Below are 19771 nucleotides of genomic sequence, written 5' to 3' on the forward strand. Positions count from 1 at the left end.
TTAAACTTAGGTTCAATGCACTATCCCTTAGTAGTCATCACCTTAGTTCTAGGGTCCGAGACAGATGTTAATTTCAATCACTTTATAAGCCCTCACCTTCTGGGCATTTCCTCCAATACGTGCTGTTGAAATATTAGCCCCAACATTCTAAATTAAAATGATCAAATTGAACAAAATTTGATTCTAAAATATAAAGCCCAATATAGGATAGTTTTGAGTACCTAAGAGTTTCTCCTCAGAATCAAGTACTCCTATTTTTCCTCCCTTAGCTCTCATTCTAAAAATTTCAATCAAAGTTGATCTCCCTCTTCCTTTGAAATTCCTAAAGACCAAAAAACTTTAAACAAGAATTTCATGAATTTTAAAATGAAAACTTTAGTCAATATTTTGATTATTTTCAAAAAAGAAAAGGAAACCACTAGTTTAATCAAAAATTTTCTTAAGTATCAAATGCCTAAGATGTAATTAACCAAATGAAGCATTCGTACTCCAAAATAAAATAAACCTCACTCAACCAACTATTGAATGGGAGAGGCAGAATCTCTGTTAAAATTATAAATTATATTATTGAGTCCATAGGAAAATGATATTTTTGACTTTTGGGACAATATATTATTTTTTCTGCCGTACTTGATAACAAAATATACAATCCATTGAGGATGAAAAATTTCTCAAACACTCTCTCCCCATTTCCTTCTTCCTCATCTGCTTCCTCTCATGATTTAAAAGCCAAAACTTCTTTGTCTCCCTCGCGATGTTAAATAACAAAATTGACACAGCTGGTTTAGTAGAACAGACATTAGACGATTTGAATATTTTCTTTCTAGTATAATACACTCAACTTCTGTCTGTACAATAAAATCCAAGTGGAATATGACACTTGTAACAAAGCTCAACAAGGCAAACGAAAACTAATTATAGTCGATCGACAGTCAAGGGGATAAAAGGAAACCCACCATATGTGGCTAAAAAAATAATATCTTCCTGAGACAAATTCATAACAACTATGACATTAAGATGATGCAAATGCCTCTGAAGTGGACGGTCATGTAAACATACTACTGAACCAATTTTGAAACAACTTAAAATGCAACAAGTAATCATTATAAACACTTTTCATTGAAAATACTAAAGCTTTAGTTCCCAACATTTGGTGAAAAATAATGGCATTATATAAATAAGACAGTTTAAGGTAAGTATACATTTACTGTTACTTTGTTTGCAACTACAAGAATGTTATTATGAAACAGGTCCTATCCCGTTTCATTTTTAAAAGCATGCATTAACTTCGACATGGGAGTTGACACAAAAAAATTGTCATCTGAGCAAAAATAATGGCAGGGTTCAAACAGCTTCCTTCAACAAGAATTGCTGCTAGCTTCGTTGTAGGTTGAAAAAGACATTTGGCGACAGAATTCACTCACCCATGCTTTGCATAAGCTCAAACCACTGTAAAATAAGTAAAAGTTACACATGTTAAATTCAAATAAGATGCACAACTTTTTTCAAAATTGAAAATTATATTAGAGGCACTAACAAAATCGGGAGACTCAATTTTTATATATTGATTCTACTAATGCAATTCAAATAGAGTATCAAAGAAGTTTACAACGATAAATAATCTCACCTGTCTAAGTAGATCAGCTAGAGTACGTGGTAGCGCTTCAATGTTCTTCAAGACAATATAGTAAGGAAAAGGAAAAGCATTCAAGTACTTCTTAAAAGTAAGAGTTTGGCCTTCAAAGCATGCTTCCTGAAAATCAATAGCAACTCAACTGAAACTTAGCATGCCTTGTCGGTAAAAGTAAACATTTAACTAGAATTCAGGTGCAAAAGCAAATTTATACAATACCATTAAGTCCGTTATAGATTCTTGCGGACTATCTAGAAGTATAAATGCGATCATTCGCTTTCTGTTCAAGACATTACGAACACAGCGCCTCAAGTTTTCCTGCATTTTAAAGAACTATTCTAAGCCCAAGAACAAGGGTAATCACTTTTTTGTTTGATCTTTTTTATTTTTCCGGGAGGAGTTTTTAAAGGATACCTTTTCATGGAATTTGCCATCAGCTATGATCAAAATAAGTTGGTGAATAGGATTTTGCCCTGAAGGTGAACGTGCTTTTATAACTGCAGCATCAAGCATGTTGGTCAAGTACTTCAACAGATCAACCACTGGTTCATCAGTTATGGTATTGTCTTGTTGGAATGACAAGCTAGAGATCATCTGTAGCAAATAGACGAATAAGCATATCAAGAAATGTTTTTTTAAGAGTAAAACATTTATGGTATCAAGAGATGCTCCTGTACTCACATTGACTCCAGCTTCCCCACTGAAAGGCTGATTAAAGTCGTGAAGAAGTGTAATGTTACCCTTTTCACCAAAGCTTGCAACTGCAAATTGTCCTACTTCAACTTGTGACATTGCACGACATACTGTCACCAAAGCTTCAATCGCGAAATTACTGCAATTGCCTTCAGACATACTACGTGAATCATCAATTGCAATCACCACCTGGTAATCACGTTTATTGAGTTTGGTTCGCCTCAACCAAATCTTATCCCTCCGGAAATGGCTAGCAATGTATGGAATAACCTGACAAAGGAAACGCTGTCAGTTAACAGAAAAATTTATAGCCAAATCGAGTGTTATGCACATAAACTATTATGTTGCAAAATCATACCTTTTTCATGTTTATTCGCTTCCCAGTCTTATAATCACCTTGAAGTCTGCTGGCAAGAGTAGGTTCCAAAACAACACGAAGTTGTTCAGCCAATTCTTGGGACAACCTGGTGGTGGCCAGTTCATATCTTCTCCAATCCGCAATAGCTTTCTGGTTCATATTGCCAGTAATCTGTTCATTATCTACAGATCTTGATAGATCCATACCAATAACATCACTAACAAGAGGTAAAATTTTCTCATTAATGTATGAGCTTCTGAATGAGACAACATCTCCAGAAAAAATGTTTCCAGTGTAACCATGCTGCAATCCTTCAAAAGGGGCTTCACTTCCAGCTGCTGTTTCCGGCAATTCTTCAATATGCTTCTCACTAAAGATTGCAGCATTCGCAGTCCTAAGGGATTTTGTTTCAGGATGTTCTTCTTTCATTTCATCATGATGCTCCTTCATGTTATCAATTTGGATCTCATGGCTTTTGTTTCCATCCACATTATTTTTAATCTGATCAGCTGTTGCAGGCCCAAGAGCTTGAGATGTACTTTTTTCTCCTTCAGATACATATCTAAACTCGGTAGCACTTTCACCCTCATTCATATAATCAGGATTAGAAAATTGTTCTTCTAGGAGATCATCTAGTACTGCAACTTTTTCTTTCCAGTTTTCCAAGGCTTGCCCTATGCTCCTAAACGGGTTGGTCTCTTTCAAGTGTCTGGATTTAGCCTCACCTTGGGTACTCTGGGGTTGTGGTTTATCAGGAGCTAACTTAGAAGAATCACTTGAGTTGGGCATCAAAACCTGTAGATTTGCGTGTTCATCCTTTGAAATACTAGAAGGTGCAATGCAATTGTTCATATCACTACAATTATTATCAGACCAACACATCGCTGGTTCTAAGCTTGAATTTACACTGAAAGGGGCCTGCAGTTGGTTGACCATATCTACTGTATTCTGAGGATACTCAATTGAGTCGAACTTATCTGATTCAGGAACCTTTATACTTGTCTCCAGCTCTACATTTTTGTTATCTTTATTCTCTGGATTATCATTAGTATCATGTCCTTCTTCAGCAAGAGCAGCATTTTCTTCATCCATATGATCAGTGTGATTTGATAAATCATCATCCCCAATTTCCTTATCAGATTCATCAGGAATAGCATCTCCCTCATCCATATTACCTGAACCTTGAGTCTCCTCCATATCATTGTCTTCTTGAAAATTTTCTTGTTTCGTAGACTGTATTCCAGTTTGGTCTTCAACTGCAGCATTTTCATCCAGTATCATATCATCAACATTATTTTCACCAACAGGAGAATCTTTTTGCTCCTCATTTAGTCCATCAGATCCATGCTTGTCACACTGATCAGACTCTTCAACTGCAGGGGTATCCTCCTGTTTAGCTCTGAGTTCCCTACCTCTAGTATCCATCTCTTCAACAGATGGGCCTGACTGATACTTTTCAAAAGAGTTTTCAGGTTCTGCGTCACTTTCCTTGTCCCAAAGCTTCTCATCAACAATTTTGTCTGTATCTCCAGTTTCGCCCACTTTTGATTCTATGTTCAAATCCTCCCCATCATCCCCATCATCATAACTCTCCGAGTCCTCACTAACACTGAAGGAATCAGCAGCAAAATCTTCATCCATTTCTATGCCTCTATCCCTACCAGTTGGTACTTTTTCAGAACCATCAGGTACATCCTGCTTAAATGAAAAAAAATGTAACTTTGAAGCCTTAAACTTAAGCACTTACAGAGGTTAAAAAGAATAAAGAAAATAAATTTTATATTATAAAACCTTTTCAGAAGTTCCAGTTAATTGAGCTTCATCTTCTATTTGATCACTAACGTCATTTACGCCTTCACCTTCTCCCATACCAGTACCACTACAATCCCGTGATCCTTGGACAGTATTTTCAGTTTGATCTTCGATGGCACCAAAGCCTTTATATAATAGCAAGGTAAATATATAAGCAAGAACATTTGTCATTTCAGCAATCTGCTTGAGAAAAAGCAAAATCAGTAAGACCTTTCAAATAAAAAAACCATAAAGCAACAAAAATTTATGGAGGAATCTTGCTTACTGTTCTATGCGCATCTAAAAACTCAAATAGGATTCCCTCACAGAATTCAAGTAAGAGTTTGAGCAATAGATGAAGACGCTTTAACCATATTCCTATTTGAGAGCACAGTTCAGGATTCTGAATACCAGCACACTCCACCAGGTGATTCTGCAAAAACTCATTCACCTCAACTGTTGATCAACACAAAAGCAATTTGTACACATAGTAGAACATAAACCACAACGTAAGTAACATACCGCTGCAGTGATTGTTTCAAGTAAACCATCATGAATTTGGTCCAGATGTAAATTTGCCATGTACGATTTAAAAATGTTCTTCCATGAGGTTATTTCTTCCATGGAAAAAACTACACTACTAGCTTGATCAGCAAGAGTAGGGTCTATTTTTCCAAATGCTTCAATAATTGCTTTGTGTGTGCGCTCAAAAGCATCAAAGAATGAAGTACTCAGCATATTAAATGAGTGATCATCAGGCATTTTTTGTTTATTTGCCTCCACTTCAGCGTTGAAAGCTGTCATTTCTTTGTTTCCCTGCCAAAAATCAAAGATGTTCTTTCAGTTCTAATGGAAAGCCACAATAGCCTCCAAATCTATCTTTACAACTTTACATGCTATTTTACACAAATAAAATTTTAACAAGATAGACCTAATAAAACCAATAATAGGACAATAATGATTAAAAAATTGGCCCAAACTAAAAGTGATCAATTTCCCATATTAGATAGGTTCCGCTCGATAAATTGGATCATTTATCAGTACTATGCATGTTCAAGAAGACTCGGGCGATTTTTCTTTTAAAATAATCTCTTACATTTCATATTCAATCCAAGCTTCAGGCCCAAAAATACTCTTGTAGGCGCACCAAGTAGCGCACCTACTATATTAGGTTAAAACAAAATTTAAACAATACATAGAGGGAAACATGTTCACTACATAAAATACATATCCGTAATATCAGTAGATCAAAAATGAATATCAAATGCAAATGGGTTGAGCAATAGCTTGCTTGAGCTTGAACGCATTAGCTAAAATCGTGTTTGAGCTCGATTCAAGTATTTGTAGTACTATTCAAGTTCAGTTTATTTAAAACTATGCATGCTTCAACTTCGTTTGAGTTTAGCTAATTAGCTAACCAAATAACTTCACATCTTCTCTCTTGAAATCCAAATATTCTAGCTTCTACTACCAAGAAATGATAACCTAATCCCATTAAAATTGACTCTTCTACTACTCGACAACTTCAAGTCCATAAAAGAAGTCAAAGCCCACCCAAACTCTCTCGGAAATTCAAGGCTTAAAAACCTTATCAGGTAACCTCCAACCTCCTCTAAAAATGATCTTGATCAAACTAATGCTATTTAGAAATGTGTTAGAAAATGTATTAAACATCCCTTATATCCCAAAATTCAAATGTAACAGCTAAAATTCCAAAAATCTTATTTGAGGCATTAGGAAACAAAAATTGAAAGGAGACCAATAAAGAAGAGATAAATGATCTAGAAAGTAACCTTCTTGGAAAATAGTTGAGTTATCTTAAAGAACAGAAAAAAAGATAAAAAAGGATCCCTTGACTCTTTATGAAAGATCAAAACAATATCAACTATACTAAAGGACTATTTTGATCCCTTAATTCCTTAAAGAGAAACGAAAATTGTCACGCCATGGGACTATTTTGATTCATTTTAAAGATTTAAGGGGCTAAAATGGTCCTTTAGTATAGTTGGGGACCATTTTGGTCATTTTCTCTTAAAGAAAAAAGCAAGCATGTCGTAAATGAGCTTTTATATTAAACATAAAATTTTCGATAGCTTAAAAGGCTATAAAACCAAATTAGCAGAAAAAGGATAGAATCCTATATAATATGTTAAATAAAAAAAAATCTAATGAAAACTTTTGCTCCATTTGCAAAAATTAATATCATTTAAATCCTAGTCTATTTGGCCCCTAATAGTGGATGTAAAAAAATGCCTTTATATATAGTAATGTGGAAGTTATATGAATTCTCCACCAAGTTCCAATATTTTTTTAAGAAAAACCAAATTTGCAAGCTATAAAAAGCATTATATGGGTTGAAATAACCATCATGAGCATGATTTAGAAGATTCACAGAAGCAATGCTTAGATTGGGACATGGCCAAAGCTAACAATATCAGGCAATCTTAATACTGCATTTGACTGAAATAGCAATTATAATTCTTATTGCATATGTTGACGATATAATTATAATTGGTGATGATAATAAAGAAATGGAACCTATTTAAAAAAAAACTCAATACATAATTTGATATCAAAGAACTTGACAAGCTTAAAGACTTTCTAGGCATAGAAGCCTTTCAATCAGAGAAGATAAATGTGCTTTGGATTTATTGAGATAAGAAAATATGACAAACTACACGTCATATAAAACTCCAATAGAACCAAGAGAAAAGCTGGACAAAGATGAAGGAATGTAAGTTAATAAAGAACAATATCAAAGATTGGTGAAAAAAAAAAACATCTATTTGTCCCACTCTCATCCTTATAAGTCAATGTATTTATAGACCAAAGGAATCTCACCTCTAAGTTATTTATAAAGTTCTTATGTATTTAAAATTAATCTTTGAAAAAGGATTCTTCATAAAGGACATGAATTTCAAAAGTTGGAAGGCTATATTGATATTTATTAGGCAAAATCACCTGTTAGTAAAAGATTAACCATAAGTTGTTGTACATTACTAAGGAGAAATCCCATTACAATCAGTGGTCTCAAGGTCTCAAGTGAAGAAACAGTACATGGAGAAGTAAGAAATATGGGTGGTTATATGTAGCGAAATAAGAAATACAGAAGGTTGGTGGATTCCAAGATTGACAGCAATAATTAACAAAAGCAGCACTAGCAAACTCAAAAGGAAGGAAGCTAGCAAATTCTAGGATTGGCGAACACAATAACAAGATTAATCAAAGCGAGCAACAACTAATTTGAAAAGGGATGACTGGTGAATTACTGCAGCAATAAATATGATGGCTAACACACCAAGTGGCGTCAAGAGAACATGGAAAGTAATAGCACACGAATTACTACATTTAGGAAGGTGGTAAATGGCAGGTATGAACGACAGGCTGTAATATATCTAAGGATAAATGATAATGAATACCTCATGGAATGTTTTCATATTATCATAAATATTTGTAGTAATACTCTTTCTAAAATTTTATAGAATCCTAATATCCTATTAATAAAACTAATGTATATTTACCCTTGTATATGATAACAAAAAATAAAGGTTTGTACAGCATCAATTTTGTTTTTATTTTTTAAAAACATGTTTTTATGTGTTTTTAACTAATATTATTTTTTACAACAACATCAAGTCTTTGATGCGGACATCCAACCGTCCATGGCTATCCGAGGAGCTGAAGATCAACGGCTGTCATCGTCCCACGTTATCTTATATTTTATTTGTAATTTTTAAACTTTTATTATAATTTTTCCGTTTTTATTCTCACTTAAGAGGGTAGTCCTATGTAAGCCTTAGGAGCATATGTGTCTTGTTTTAGTTTCTTAGGCCTATATATAGAGGCCCTTTCTTCTGTAATGAGATGATGAATTGTTAATGAAATTTATTCTACTTGTTTGATCTCTTAGTGAGTTCATGAGAAGAAAATGATCTCTTTGTGAGTTCCGAAATTCCCAAGATCTCTTTGTGAGTTCTTGAGGAAGTGGAAGGACCTCTTTATGAGTTCTGAGATTCCTAAGATCTCTTTGTGAGTTCTTGAGGAAGTGGCTTGTAGATCTCTTTGTGAGTTCTATTGGAGGTGTTGCTCGAGGTGTATAGCTCCGGATTTTCTTTTTCCTAAACCCAATTTATTTCTTCTCTACCTAACCAAACTCTCTTCCTCCCAAATCCCCTCCACCGGCCCCCATAAAACCACCGCCGGCCACCCCAGGCCAACCCCGCCACTGGCGGCTCCGCTGGCCTCCTTGGGACGGCCAAGCCACCGGCCTCCCTCTTGGGAATTTCAAATTTGTTTCCAAGAGGCATTGAAGACTTTCCTAAAATAGTTCCTTGATTTAAGGCTTTCATATTAATTGGATGTCAATTTGAATTTGAAATTCAAATTAATTCTAATTGATAGTCCCATTATTGGAAACTTTCTTTTCTTTCAAAATCTGAATTTTAATTCAGATTTTATTAAATCTTTGATTAGTAATGTGGGCCCCACTCTACTTATGATAAATAATCTCCTCCCTCTCTCTATGTGGCCGCCCCCCCATTGGGCATAATCTCTCTCATATCTCATTAATAGCCCCCTCATTAAGCCTCCCTAATTACCTCACACATATCCCTCTCATCCAATTTAATTCTCCCCATTAAATTTGAATTTAAATTCAAATTCATCCCACAATTCCACTAAATCTGAAATTTAATTTCAGATTTTCATTCTCTCCCCAAATTGATTTGGGATTTCATTAATCTTGCCACCTAGGCAAGTAAATGACATTTACGTTTTACATCAGTCTTTATCCCACTAAGTGGCGTTGGCTACATGAATCATTTTTCTTCCTTCTATACTATTAAGAGTCAAGTTCTCAATTAAAGCTAGGAAAAAAATGCCATTTCTAATGCTTTCTAACAAAGTTTTTTTAGATCTACCTCTACCTTTTTTAACATAGTCCGGATCTAATACATCTACTCTTCTAAACCCTAAACTAATATTAATATTGTTTTTTAAAAAATCAATTTATTTAAAAAAAAAAACTCAAAACATACCATTTTTAATTAAAGAAGATATGAACATATTCAATTATAAGGTTAGCATGCAAAAAAAACATACCTCGTTGATGATCTCTTTGAGACGATTTAACAAAGAATCTTTAATAGATTCAGGATAACCCTTTTGTATGCCATGAACAGCTTCTTCCAATGTGTTAATAATATGGTAGTTGTGCCTAACAAATTCTTCCATTTGCATGGAAACAATAGAAGGTGTGTATGTATTTGAAGTTATAACAACTCCACTGCTACCAAGAAGGTAACAATCCAACTCATCCTGCATAGAAGTCATTAATCAGAAAGAAGGGATGAAGATTTCCCGACAGAGTATGTCTTTATGGCCTACCTTTGACTGCATAAACAAAGGGACGAACTTATCAAAAATAGCAGATATGACGTCAGCTTCAGCACTGATTTTATTGCAAGCATCCATATGACACTTCTTGACAGTTAAAAGGAAAACTTTCATATCTTTCGAAAAGGAAAGAAAGCTATCGAAAAGATCCTGCGACAATTGAACATAATACAACCATACGTCAATATGCCAATATAACTTCATATAATTCAACGTGCTTATTTTCATGAAAATGGGAGGAAACACCAAACCTTCTGTTGCCACATGTGTTTCCATATAAGGTATTGATGTGCGGACAAGGAACAATGACTACCTGTTCCTATAAAATAAAGTTTAGTTAAGCATATAAAATAGAAATATAGATGATAGCATAATATTTGATAGTAAGTACCAATGCTGCCTAATGAGTAGCACTGTTGCCATAGTTTTTTAAGCTGCTCAGAGACATAATAAACAACAGATCGTTGGTCCCTTTGAATTACAACCAAGTGTTCTATATAAGATACTAGGTGATTCACCTATAGATACAAAAAAGGAGGTAAGTTGCCAGCTATCATGTTGTCTAAAATATATTATTTAACAAGAACAGAAACTCACCAGTTCTAAAGTAAGGTCCTTACTGAAACAGGTTTGAAGTTCATACAACTGTTGAATCATACTTAAGCTTTTAAAATAGAATCTGTTTGCAACTTCCCATATATGAGCGCATCTAACATCAATGCGTTTTTCAGCCTTGTTGGGAAGACAGGTACTGGCATCAGTTGATGAAGGGCACGCTTGCACTAGAAGATGTTGCATGTCATATGATGGCTGAAGAAATGAGCTACTAGGCTGCCCTGATTTATGTTCCTGTTAATCAAGGTAGCATATAGAATATATTTAGTTCTAAGTGCATGTAAAATGAATCGAGAGCAACTTAAGAGTTTCCAGATTTATTCAAAAAAGAAAATTCTTAATATTGCAATTCCCTGGAAGCAAATATTTAGCAAGACATAGTCCCACCGAACAAAATAGAACAAAAATAGATGAATACCTGTAAATCAACCAATTTGTGCCTTGATAGCCCACATTTTTCCAAAACTTGTAGAAAATCGCTTAATGCTCTCCTTTTCCTAAGATTTCTTGTTTCCTGCTTCCAAACATGAGAAAATCCAGCCGCATGTTGGCAAATTCTTTCAAGCGCATTCCATCCCTCATCCCATACCACCTTAAGATTCTTGCATATGTATTCAGAAGAAATGCACAATCTATTGCTTTCTGAAATCCAAATAAAAACAATCAAAAGGATTAAGATTTATTGTTCAAAGGATAAGATCATGAGGACATCTTATACGATTAATTACAATAAGGATAGACAGAGAAGTACTTACTTCCATCATAGAAATTTTCAAAGGTTGAATTTGTTTTGTTTTTCCAGTCACCAAACCATAGGAACCTAAAAAATCAATAATCAGAAAATGAAAAAAAGGAAAAGGTCGCATGAATGAAGAATGAAGAAAACCTTTCTGTACTCCTGAGCTTTACAAGATCAATCGGAAACTGCAGCTCCATTACATCTAGTTTGCCTTTACCAGATAAGTTCTGCTCAAGCCAAACGGGTTCCTGTCTTTTTAATTTTGCCTCTTCATTAAGAACAACCATTACTGGTTCTTGCAAGACAACCTATGAGATTTAGCAGACACCACCCAAAGAATAACTTGGATTACAAAATACAGTTAGAGCACCAAGACAAACTTATACATCAAATGATCTTTTTCAACGCTAGATTAATTGTATGCAATATAACTTGTTTCAAGCATGCCATCTGAACTGTCTCTATTGGAAGGCAGATCATAATTTACGAACCAATAAAATACGGAAGTTATTTTATGTTGTAAAGCAATCATTTAGAAAATGTTATGGTAACAATTTGATTAAGTTTATTGGATGGAAATTTTGATAATGAATAACCTTGAAATGCCTGAGTCAATCATGTTTGCTTGCAAGGGAAGAACATCAGAAGACAAAGATATCCATTTGTCAGCTTAGTTAAGTATTTTATAATGTTCAATAAGAGCAAAAGATGGTTTCTTCAAATTTCCATGCACTAAAATAACTACTTAAGAACTACTGAACCACATAAATAAGCAAATTATATCTGAAATTTAGTGTGATAGATGGTTACATTGAACTTTTGAATGAGTTTCCATATTTTTTGTCGAGTCCTCCTGAAATTCTCTATAGATACGCGAGCACAAGGATGTTCCCAACTGAAAAGCTTCAGGTACTCCTTCAAGTCTTTTTCTACACTTCCTTTACCAGCTTCAATGTGTTCCAATACTCTAGCAAAAAGTTAAAGGTAAACCATAAGACCTAAAAACTCAATCAAAATTTTTTGCCAAGAAAACTATGCTCACTTTTAGGGAAACTTACCTTGGAAGGAATTGCACATAATATCCAAAAGTATTATACAGAATTTTCAGGTTTTCTTCCGCATGAGGACTGCCATAGAAGCATACCAAAGTTAGCACAATATCACCCGATGTTTACTACAAATATGATAGCCACATGATTCTTGGTGGATATCGTTTGGGTCCGAATTCATAGTCACAACTCATCCATGATTAGCCGGGCTATCTATGTGACCACTTAATTGTTCTATCAGAACACTATATCAATCCCTCGAGCAAATTGAAACAAGGAAAACAAATCCAAGCACTTTAGCACTGATAGGAATTTACGAGAAATAATATATAGTTGAATATCAAAGTAGTTTATTTGATAGGAATTTACGAGAAATAAAGTACTGAAGGTATATCGAAGTTACCAAACAAGTAAAAGATTTGGAGATGACGGTTGTTAGTAGTCGTTATAAAATGATCAAAATATATAGTTGAATATCAAAGTAGTTTATTTGATAGGAATTTACGAGAAATAAAGTACTGAAGGTATATCGAAGTTACCAAACAAGTAAAAGATTTGGAGATGACGGTTGTTAGTAGTCATTATAAAATGATCAAAATTTTAACTTATTCAATTAGATTACAACAACGATCAGCATCATGCAAATATATTTTTGCATTTTTTATGAAAATACTAATAAAAAACATTCAAAATCAGCTACCATGATATAAGAGATTTACACATGACATGGTGTTGAAATGTGAGATAACTTTTGCAATAAAAATTCAAAACAATGGAAAAACCTTTTAGAAGACGAGTTACTGAGTTAACAGAACATTGAGCTTACAGTATAGTTTTAGCAATTATGAAATTGATAGTAAACAGTCAAAATTGTTAAAAGCTCAAGTAATATATAAGTTTCAGGAAGGGCATGCCTTCACAGTTAAAACTGGGCGGTCAAAATATCTAATTGCTCTATGCAATAAGTAAAATATTAAGGTAATATGACAGAAAATTATGGAATTAGACTGACAATTTAATATAGATATAAGTGTTTGGAAACAAAGAAGTTTTAGTTAACAACTTGAGTGTAACAAAAATGAACGTTTATACAGATATGTTGTAAGACTACGAATGATAAAGTGATTCATGATCATCAAGGAGCCGGTGGAAAAGCAGATTAAGGACCAAAAAGGAAAATGAGGCACCATAAAGAGAAAAATAATTGTAGAAGAATTATAAAAGAAAAGAGAGATGACCAACGTTAACATGGCTAGAAATTGTACAAAAAGATTTGCAAGAGGTTTAACTACTTTGTTCAATTCAACAAAAATGAAGGTAGATTCATAAATTAGGTCTCAAATAACTAGAATGAGGATGATGATTCAAGCACAAAATTTCATTATTTACCTAGAATAAACTTGCAAGTGAATACCATCTTTAAGTTGTCCATGGAAAGCAAGAAGAAGAAAAAGACGCTTCTTGAATTCCCCTACAGTAGATGTACAAATAAACTCCTCGACACTGCACCAACATTATAATCAGCAGAATCATCTCAAGGTATAAAATATAATTAATGAGAAGCAACGGCACAGTAGTGCATGCCTTTGTATTGTTAGCAAATCATCAACTTTGGCATCACCAGAAAAACTACGATGAAGAACACCATACAGAGGAAACCATAGCTGCATTTCATCAATAAGAGAAAGTTATAGGTGACCTGGAACACCATATTAATGAAATATCAATAATCAATTACTTGGATCTTACCTTTGTAGCATTCACCTCATGTTGCTCACTAACTCCATCAAGTAATGTAGGCCATGAGTCTACCTCAAGCTTTTGCCATGACGATATTGTAGTATACAATAGTTGCATCTCATCTGCAGAAAAAATTGAAAATTGTTTGAGAACATATATAAAGATGAAAAAACTAATCCAAATGAAGTCAAAAGACCATACCTTTAAAAAAAAACCTGGAATCATTTTCTTGAAGGAAATGAATTTTACCAGCAAGAAGTTGCAATCCAGGCAGAGCCTTCACAATTTGCAATCAATATAAGATCGCAATGCACATCAAGAGTATGAACAATGAATTGAAGTAAACATTAAGGTTCTAATAAGTTACTTTTGATAAAGGGGTGCATGGTGGAACATCCAAAAGTGTTTCAGTGATCTCCATTATTTTCATAAGACCAGGATGGTCTGGCCACTCTACTAGGAATGATTTAACCTTACTTTGGATGGCAGTTAGTGGTTCTACCATTTTGAACATGACATCAGCATTTGAATCCTATACATGAAGTAAAGATAGCATAAGAAATTTTAATTCACATACAGGATCAATATTCACAAAGCTTCACTTACTTATTACCTTGTATACATTATAAGAATGAGCAGATTTACTGCCAGACGACCATTGATACGCTAGACACACACGTAGAAGATGTTCTGGAAGTAGGCTGTCATCCATGATCGAGGAGGTTAGTGATTGAAAACCTGATAAGAGAGGGGAACTAGATTAGGTATTGTGGAACAGCATGGAGAAAACATTTTAAGACTACGGCATGAAACAGAATAATCACCTTCTAAGATTGTTGTTCCTAGCCTGTAGGAGTCCATAAATAAAAGCAGTCTTTCCTCATCGGTGATTAGGCAAACACCAGGCTGTATTATGCATGACCTTTAATTTAGTTTTAAATTTAACTGTTAAATGTTCAGAAAGTAAATCGAAACACCCTATTCGTTCTCATAAGCACTACCAAAAACAAAACCATGTGACTGTGAACAAACTCCTATAACATAGAACTACATAATCACAAAGTCAATTAGATCATTCGAGAGGACCATAGAGGATTCAAAAGTCTAAGGAATAGGAGATAGACTTTGTAGAATTTAGGGCAACATCGAAGTGAAAAAATGTGGTGGCCTAAAGAGGTGCAATCAAATGGTAGATAAATTGAAAGATGGACTAACAAACATATAAATAGCGCGCACTCAATGTGTCAATTGAAAACAACAAATATATGGAAAATGAAACGTCAAATAGAAAACAATAATTTGGACTGAACAATTTAATCTGAAGTTGACCTTTTTTTTCAAATGATGCATAGCAAATTATGAACTAATGACTTCATTTCAAGTTCACTAACAATAAGCAATATAATAATATATGGTCAATGATGACTTATAAAAAGCAGTAACAACAATAACAACAGTAAGCTTAATCCCACAACGTGAGGTCAAGGAATATATCAGTGATGAAAACAACAAGTTTTTATCCCGCTACGAGGGATCAAGAGATATATCAAGGAAGACTTACTGCACTACAAATTATTTGACGTGTTGACAAATGAGAAAATATGTAATATCACTACCCTTTCACACATGTTCCTGCTGAGTAAAATTTGTTTATAGAATCTTAGCTGGTGTAACTCTTGATCCATTTTACAAAGTAGCTATTCGACAAAAGTTTATCAAAAACAAACCATATTCTTTGGCACATGGCATCGATGCAAAAATGCTTCTGCACAAAGAACAAACTCAAAACAAAAGTAAACCAATCATGGCATAATCTAATGTGAAATATAACTTACACATTTAAGAAGATTTCCTGACCCAAATAACTGATCATGAACTTTCACCAAACTCCTCAAAATCGAATCAGGAATCAAGGACCAGTCTTCTTCAACATTTCCAACTTCCTTTGGAGATTCCTTCTAATAAAATTAATAGCTTCTATAAGAAACATGAGGAGCCGCCATGAAAATTCCTATTAAGTTGTAGAGGCACTACATACCACTTTAGAGAATTCTTGCTCCATTAACAATTCTTGCCACTCAGATGAAAGATCCCCACCTGATTCCAACATACCAAATGAAGAAATATCTCCATTCACAACATCATCCAATGTGATAGAACGGGGCCTAAACTTATAATATTGAGTTTCCTCTTCTTTTGATGCTTTTGCATTAGATTTCATCCCCATCCAAAAGCTTGAAAAGCGTCGAAATATCTCATTCAAAAGCTAAACAAACACATACCACACATAAACACCCACACCATAGAGAGAAAGATTAGCATGACACAAACATTTTTATTTCATCATTCCACAATAGCACTTAAAAAACTGCACTTACCAAGAAAGAACCCTTGTCCATAACTAGAGAACTGCTTATAGTGAGAGCGATATGAAGGAAAGCAATGTGGCAAATAATTGATTGTTGCTGCAAATGTGAAATATGTAAATCAGGGAACACTAACTGCTAATTCAACTAATTCAAGCAACAATATATATATATATATATATATATATAAAATTGACGTCTACTTACTTCATTGGAAATAACAATCAAAGAGTTCAGTAGGTTTATGTCAAGAATTTGCAGTCTTTCACAGCCAGTATTTTCACAGGCTTTCAGTTTCGGTCTAGATAAGTTCGTAAGAGTTATAAGATTACGCCTGACTGGCAACACTTTAGGAAACTGCATAAGAGAACACAATGGAGGCTGCACCGGAAAATATTAGAAGTTAGGATAGTAGTGCTATTAATCCATGATGCAAATATACTTTGGACATAAAGACGCCTCATATACATGGAGCATACTTGAATTGAACTAGCAAATTGCCTCATTTAATGCACGAGAAATCATTACTGAAGTTAGAACAATTATCACTTATACAGAATAAAAAATAATAGAAAATATTCCAGGTTATCACAAAACAAATTATATAGAAGATTACAATAACTGCTATCTATCAAGCAACGTCTATACCAAGTATGTTGAAGTAAAAAGAAAGAAGCTTGCTTTTTCATTTTCCCATGAAGATACAGAAGTAAAACGACAGCTAATAAGCTATAAAAATAATGGATTAAACTATATTTACATCTACGTTAAAACTTATTTTTTGAAGAGCTTATAGGTATGTTTGTTTGCTCAAGAGAAACGGCACAAATGCATGAATCCCGTTTTGTAATTGTAGGATTCCATTTCCCTTAAGTCAGATTGTAATTAACAAAATTTTCCCTGCGGGTGGTATCAGGGTTTAATTAGATCTTGAGTTCTTACTTCCCATGAGCGCAAGCACTCATTATTAATTACCCCTCTCAACAAGTAAGAGAGAACTCTCAATTAAGGATGAATAATTTGCACGTGTTTTAGTCTCAATTATGGGGGAAATGAACGTAAACCCGATTAAGATCCCATGGTTCCGTCATCCTGGGTATACAGTAGGTTTTAGTCTACCAACACTAACAATCATTTATTGTAGAGTTCAGAGAATCTGGTTAGTAGCCAAGGGTTGCCTCCACTCAAGGATCCCGAGTAGACTGAGGTGGTTGGATTTAAGTTTTAATTTTATTTGAGTTTTGGAGTTTACATCTATTAGAATAACCAGTTAATTTGGTTTGGTATTTATAACTTCGCTTAGAAGTTACCCAGAAATTTGAATTGAAGTGGGTCTTACGGCTTCTCTTGGAAGTAGCCCGGGTGTTTGAATTTAGGTCGGGACTTACAGCTTTCATTTGGACAGGGATTATGAATCTACTTATGAGTTGCCCAAAGATGGGTCTTACAATCTAGCTCTACAGCAAGGCTGCCCAAAGGATTTAATTATTTGGGTATGTCTTATAGCTTCCCTTTGGAAGTTGTCTAAAAGTGAGTCTTACAATCTAATCCTTTAGACTAAGATGCCCGGTAATTTGAATTTGATTGTTTGAGGGTTTGATATTTAAATTTTTTTCAAATAATAGGCTTTAACTCCTATTAAAAGTTACATAGTTATTTGGGTAGGACGGGTCTTATTACTTCCCTATTAAAGAAGCATATTGGTGAGTCTCATAATTTAGCCCTATATGCTAAATTGCTTGATGTTCAGATTTAATTTGAGAGTAGTTTCTCTCAAATAACAGATCTTACAACTTCTTTTAGAAGATGCCTGAAAGTGAGTATTATTACTTCACTTAAAAGTAGCCCAATAACGGGTCTTATAACCTAGTCTATAGACTAGGATGCCCAAGGGATTTAATTGTTTGTTTGTTTGAATGGACACTAGTTGTTTGTTAGCTTGACACCAGACTGTGATTTTCAATTGTTTACTAGCGGTTTGTTTACTAATTTGACACTTACTAGCCAGTAGTTATCGTTGTGTGACACTAATGTTTTTTGTTACAGTTGTTTCTTTTTTTTTCAGTGTTATAGATTGTACTAGTAGTTACTTTTACTAGTAGCATGTTCTATTTTCAGTAGCCTGCTCTTTTTCTTGCTTTAGCATTTTGATTTCGATGCTAATGAATTTTATTTTCTTGTTTGTAGAAGATCGTGCTACTTTAGAGCTTTGTCCAGGAGAGTACAGAGTCTGTAGGAGTTTGTGTCTGTTGAGTTTGAGTGTTGAGAGTTTTGTTTTGTGAGTATTGAGTTGAATTTATGTGTTGTTTGGAGAGGGCGAGTTGTGCTGAGAGTTGTTTGTACAGGGCTTTAGAGAGCAGTGTTTGTAGGTTACAGTGAGAGTTGAGAGTTGTGTGTTGATTGAGAATCTGAGATGTTGTTTAAAGAGTTTGAGAGTTGTGCTGATTAGTGTGTTTGAGTTGTCTTGGTTGAGTTGTTTAAGAGTTGTTTTGATGTTAATATAGCTTGGAGAGTTTGAGAGCTGGTTAATGAAAAAACAATATTTTATTTTCTTGCTTTTCAAAAGAAAATTCACCAAAGTGGCTCTCTCCACATTAATTGATTAATTAATTAAATTAATTAATTAAAAAAAAATTATTTTAATCAACCAATTAAATATAAATTTTATTGCTCTCTAATTTTTTAAATCACTCACAAATTTAAAATGCTCTCACATTTTAAACTAGCCAATTAATTTCAATTGATTAATAAATTTTGACTAATCAATTAATAAGATGATTTGTTGCAAGTCTTGCTATTTCATTAGCTAGAGGAAGAGATAGTAGATAAAAAAAATTAGCTAGAGGAAGAGATGTGATGCTTCGACAGTCAGAGACCTCTAATATATTAAAGGGAATAACATTTGAAATGCCACAACATTTCAAAGTCTTCCACTCAATAATACACCTATGTTGGAATATCTTAAACAAATGTCTCATTTAGAGACATCTGAGGCACTCCAAGATAGTCTTTGGACTGAAATGATGTCCAACAAATTCTTACTCACGCTAAATGGAATTTGGGAGAATGATGAGGGGAGAACATGCTCTCCCCTCTAGCTTATGGAAGTTTTGGTACTAGGCTTTCAGTAATAATTCAAATAAACTTAATTGCAAAGATCATCAGAGGGCCTAGAAGATAAGTGTTTGTAACTTCTCAATTTTCAAGCATCAGACAACGTAAAAAACTCAAATGATAAAAATTCAATTAATCAATTATTTTGATTAATTTCAATCAATTAAGTTCTATCAAATATTAACTAACTAAATTAGTTAATTAATATTAAAAAATCAATTTTAACATTTTAATTAAATTAATGTTCAAATTGAATTGCTCTTTAGATAACTGAGGCGA

At 33.9% G+C, this 19771-nt stretch overlaps 1 protein-coding gene across 5 annotated transcripts in view; it reads right to left on the reverse strand.

Annotated features, from left to right (window-relative positions):
- Positions 1–1097: 1097 nt before the first annotated feature.
- LOC110113133 (midasin) overlaps positions 1098–19771 on the reverse strand; it is a 96221-nt gene continuing 77547 nt past the window's right edge. For 2 of the 5 annotated variants that reach the window (XM_020845574.2, XM_020845573.2), the window contains exons 49-78: positions 16586–16759; positions 16391–16477; positions 16051–16278; positions 15848–15970; positions 14837–14918; positions 14626–14750; positions 14380–14544; positions 14214–14289; positions 14022–14134; positions 13857–13936; positions 13662–13775; positions 12282–12350; positions 12034–12190; positions 11371–11531; positions 11240–11304; positions 10903–11126; positions 10467–10718; positions 10261–10387; positions 10121–10188; positions 9861–10019; positions 9576–9791; positions 4998–5291; positions 4762–4908; positions 4476–4676; positions 2685–4379; positions 2315–2596; positions 2048–2227; positions 1853–1951; positions 1628–1753; positions 1098–1449 (exon numbers count right to left, since the gene is read on the reverse strand). In XM_020845574.2, coding sequence (XP_020701233.1) covers positions 1417–1449; positions 1628–1753; positions 1853–1951; positions 2048–2227; positions 2315–2596; positions 2685–4379; positions 4476–4676; positions 4762–4908; positions 4998–5291; positions 9576–9791; positions 9861–10019; positions 10121–10188; positions 10261–10387; positions 10467–10718; positions 10903–11126; positions 11240–11304; positions 11371–11531; positions 12034–12190; positions 12282–12350; positions 13662–13775; positions 13857–13936; positions 14022–14134; positions 14214–14289; positions 14380–14544; positions 14626–14750; positions 14837–14918; positions 15848–15970; positions 16051–16278; positions 16391–16477; positions 16586–16759 — 5922 coding nt within the window. In that variant the 3' untranslated portion in view covers positions 1098–1416. Of the gene's footprint in view, positions 1450–1627; positions 1754–1852; positions 1952–2047; positions 2597–2684; positions 4380–4475; positions 4677–4761; positions 4909–4997; positions 5292–9575; positions 9792–9860; positions 10020–10120; positions 10189–10260; positions 10388–10466; positions 10719–10902; positions 11127–11239; positions 11305–11370; positions 11532–12033; positions 12191–12281; positions 12351–13661; positions 13776–13856; positions 13937–14021; positions 14135–14213; positions 14290–14379; positions 14545–14625; positions 14751–14836; positions 14919–15847; positions 15971–16050; positions 16279–16390; positions 16478–16585; positions 16760–19771 lie in introns of all 5 variants that reach the window. The other 3 variants (XM_020845572.2, XM_020845570.2, XM_020845571.2) reach the window with 2 other exon arrangements.

The sequence above is a fragment of the Dendrobium catenatum genome, unplaced genomic scaffold (genome assembly GCF_001605985.2).
Source record: "Dendrobium catenatum unplaced genomic scaffold, ASM160598v2 fragScaff_scaffold_55, whole genome shotgun sequence".
NCBI classification, from domain to species: Eukaryota; Viridiplantae; Streptophyta; class Magnoliopsida; order Asparagales; family Orchidaceae; genus Dendrobium; species Dendrobium catenatum.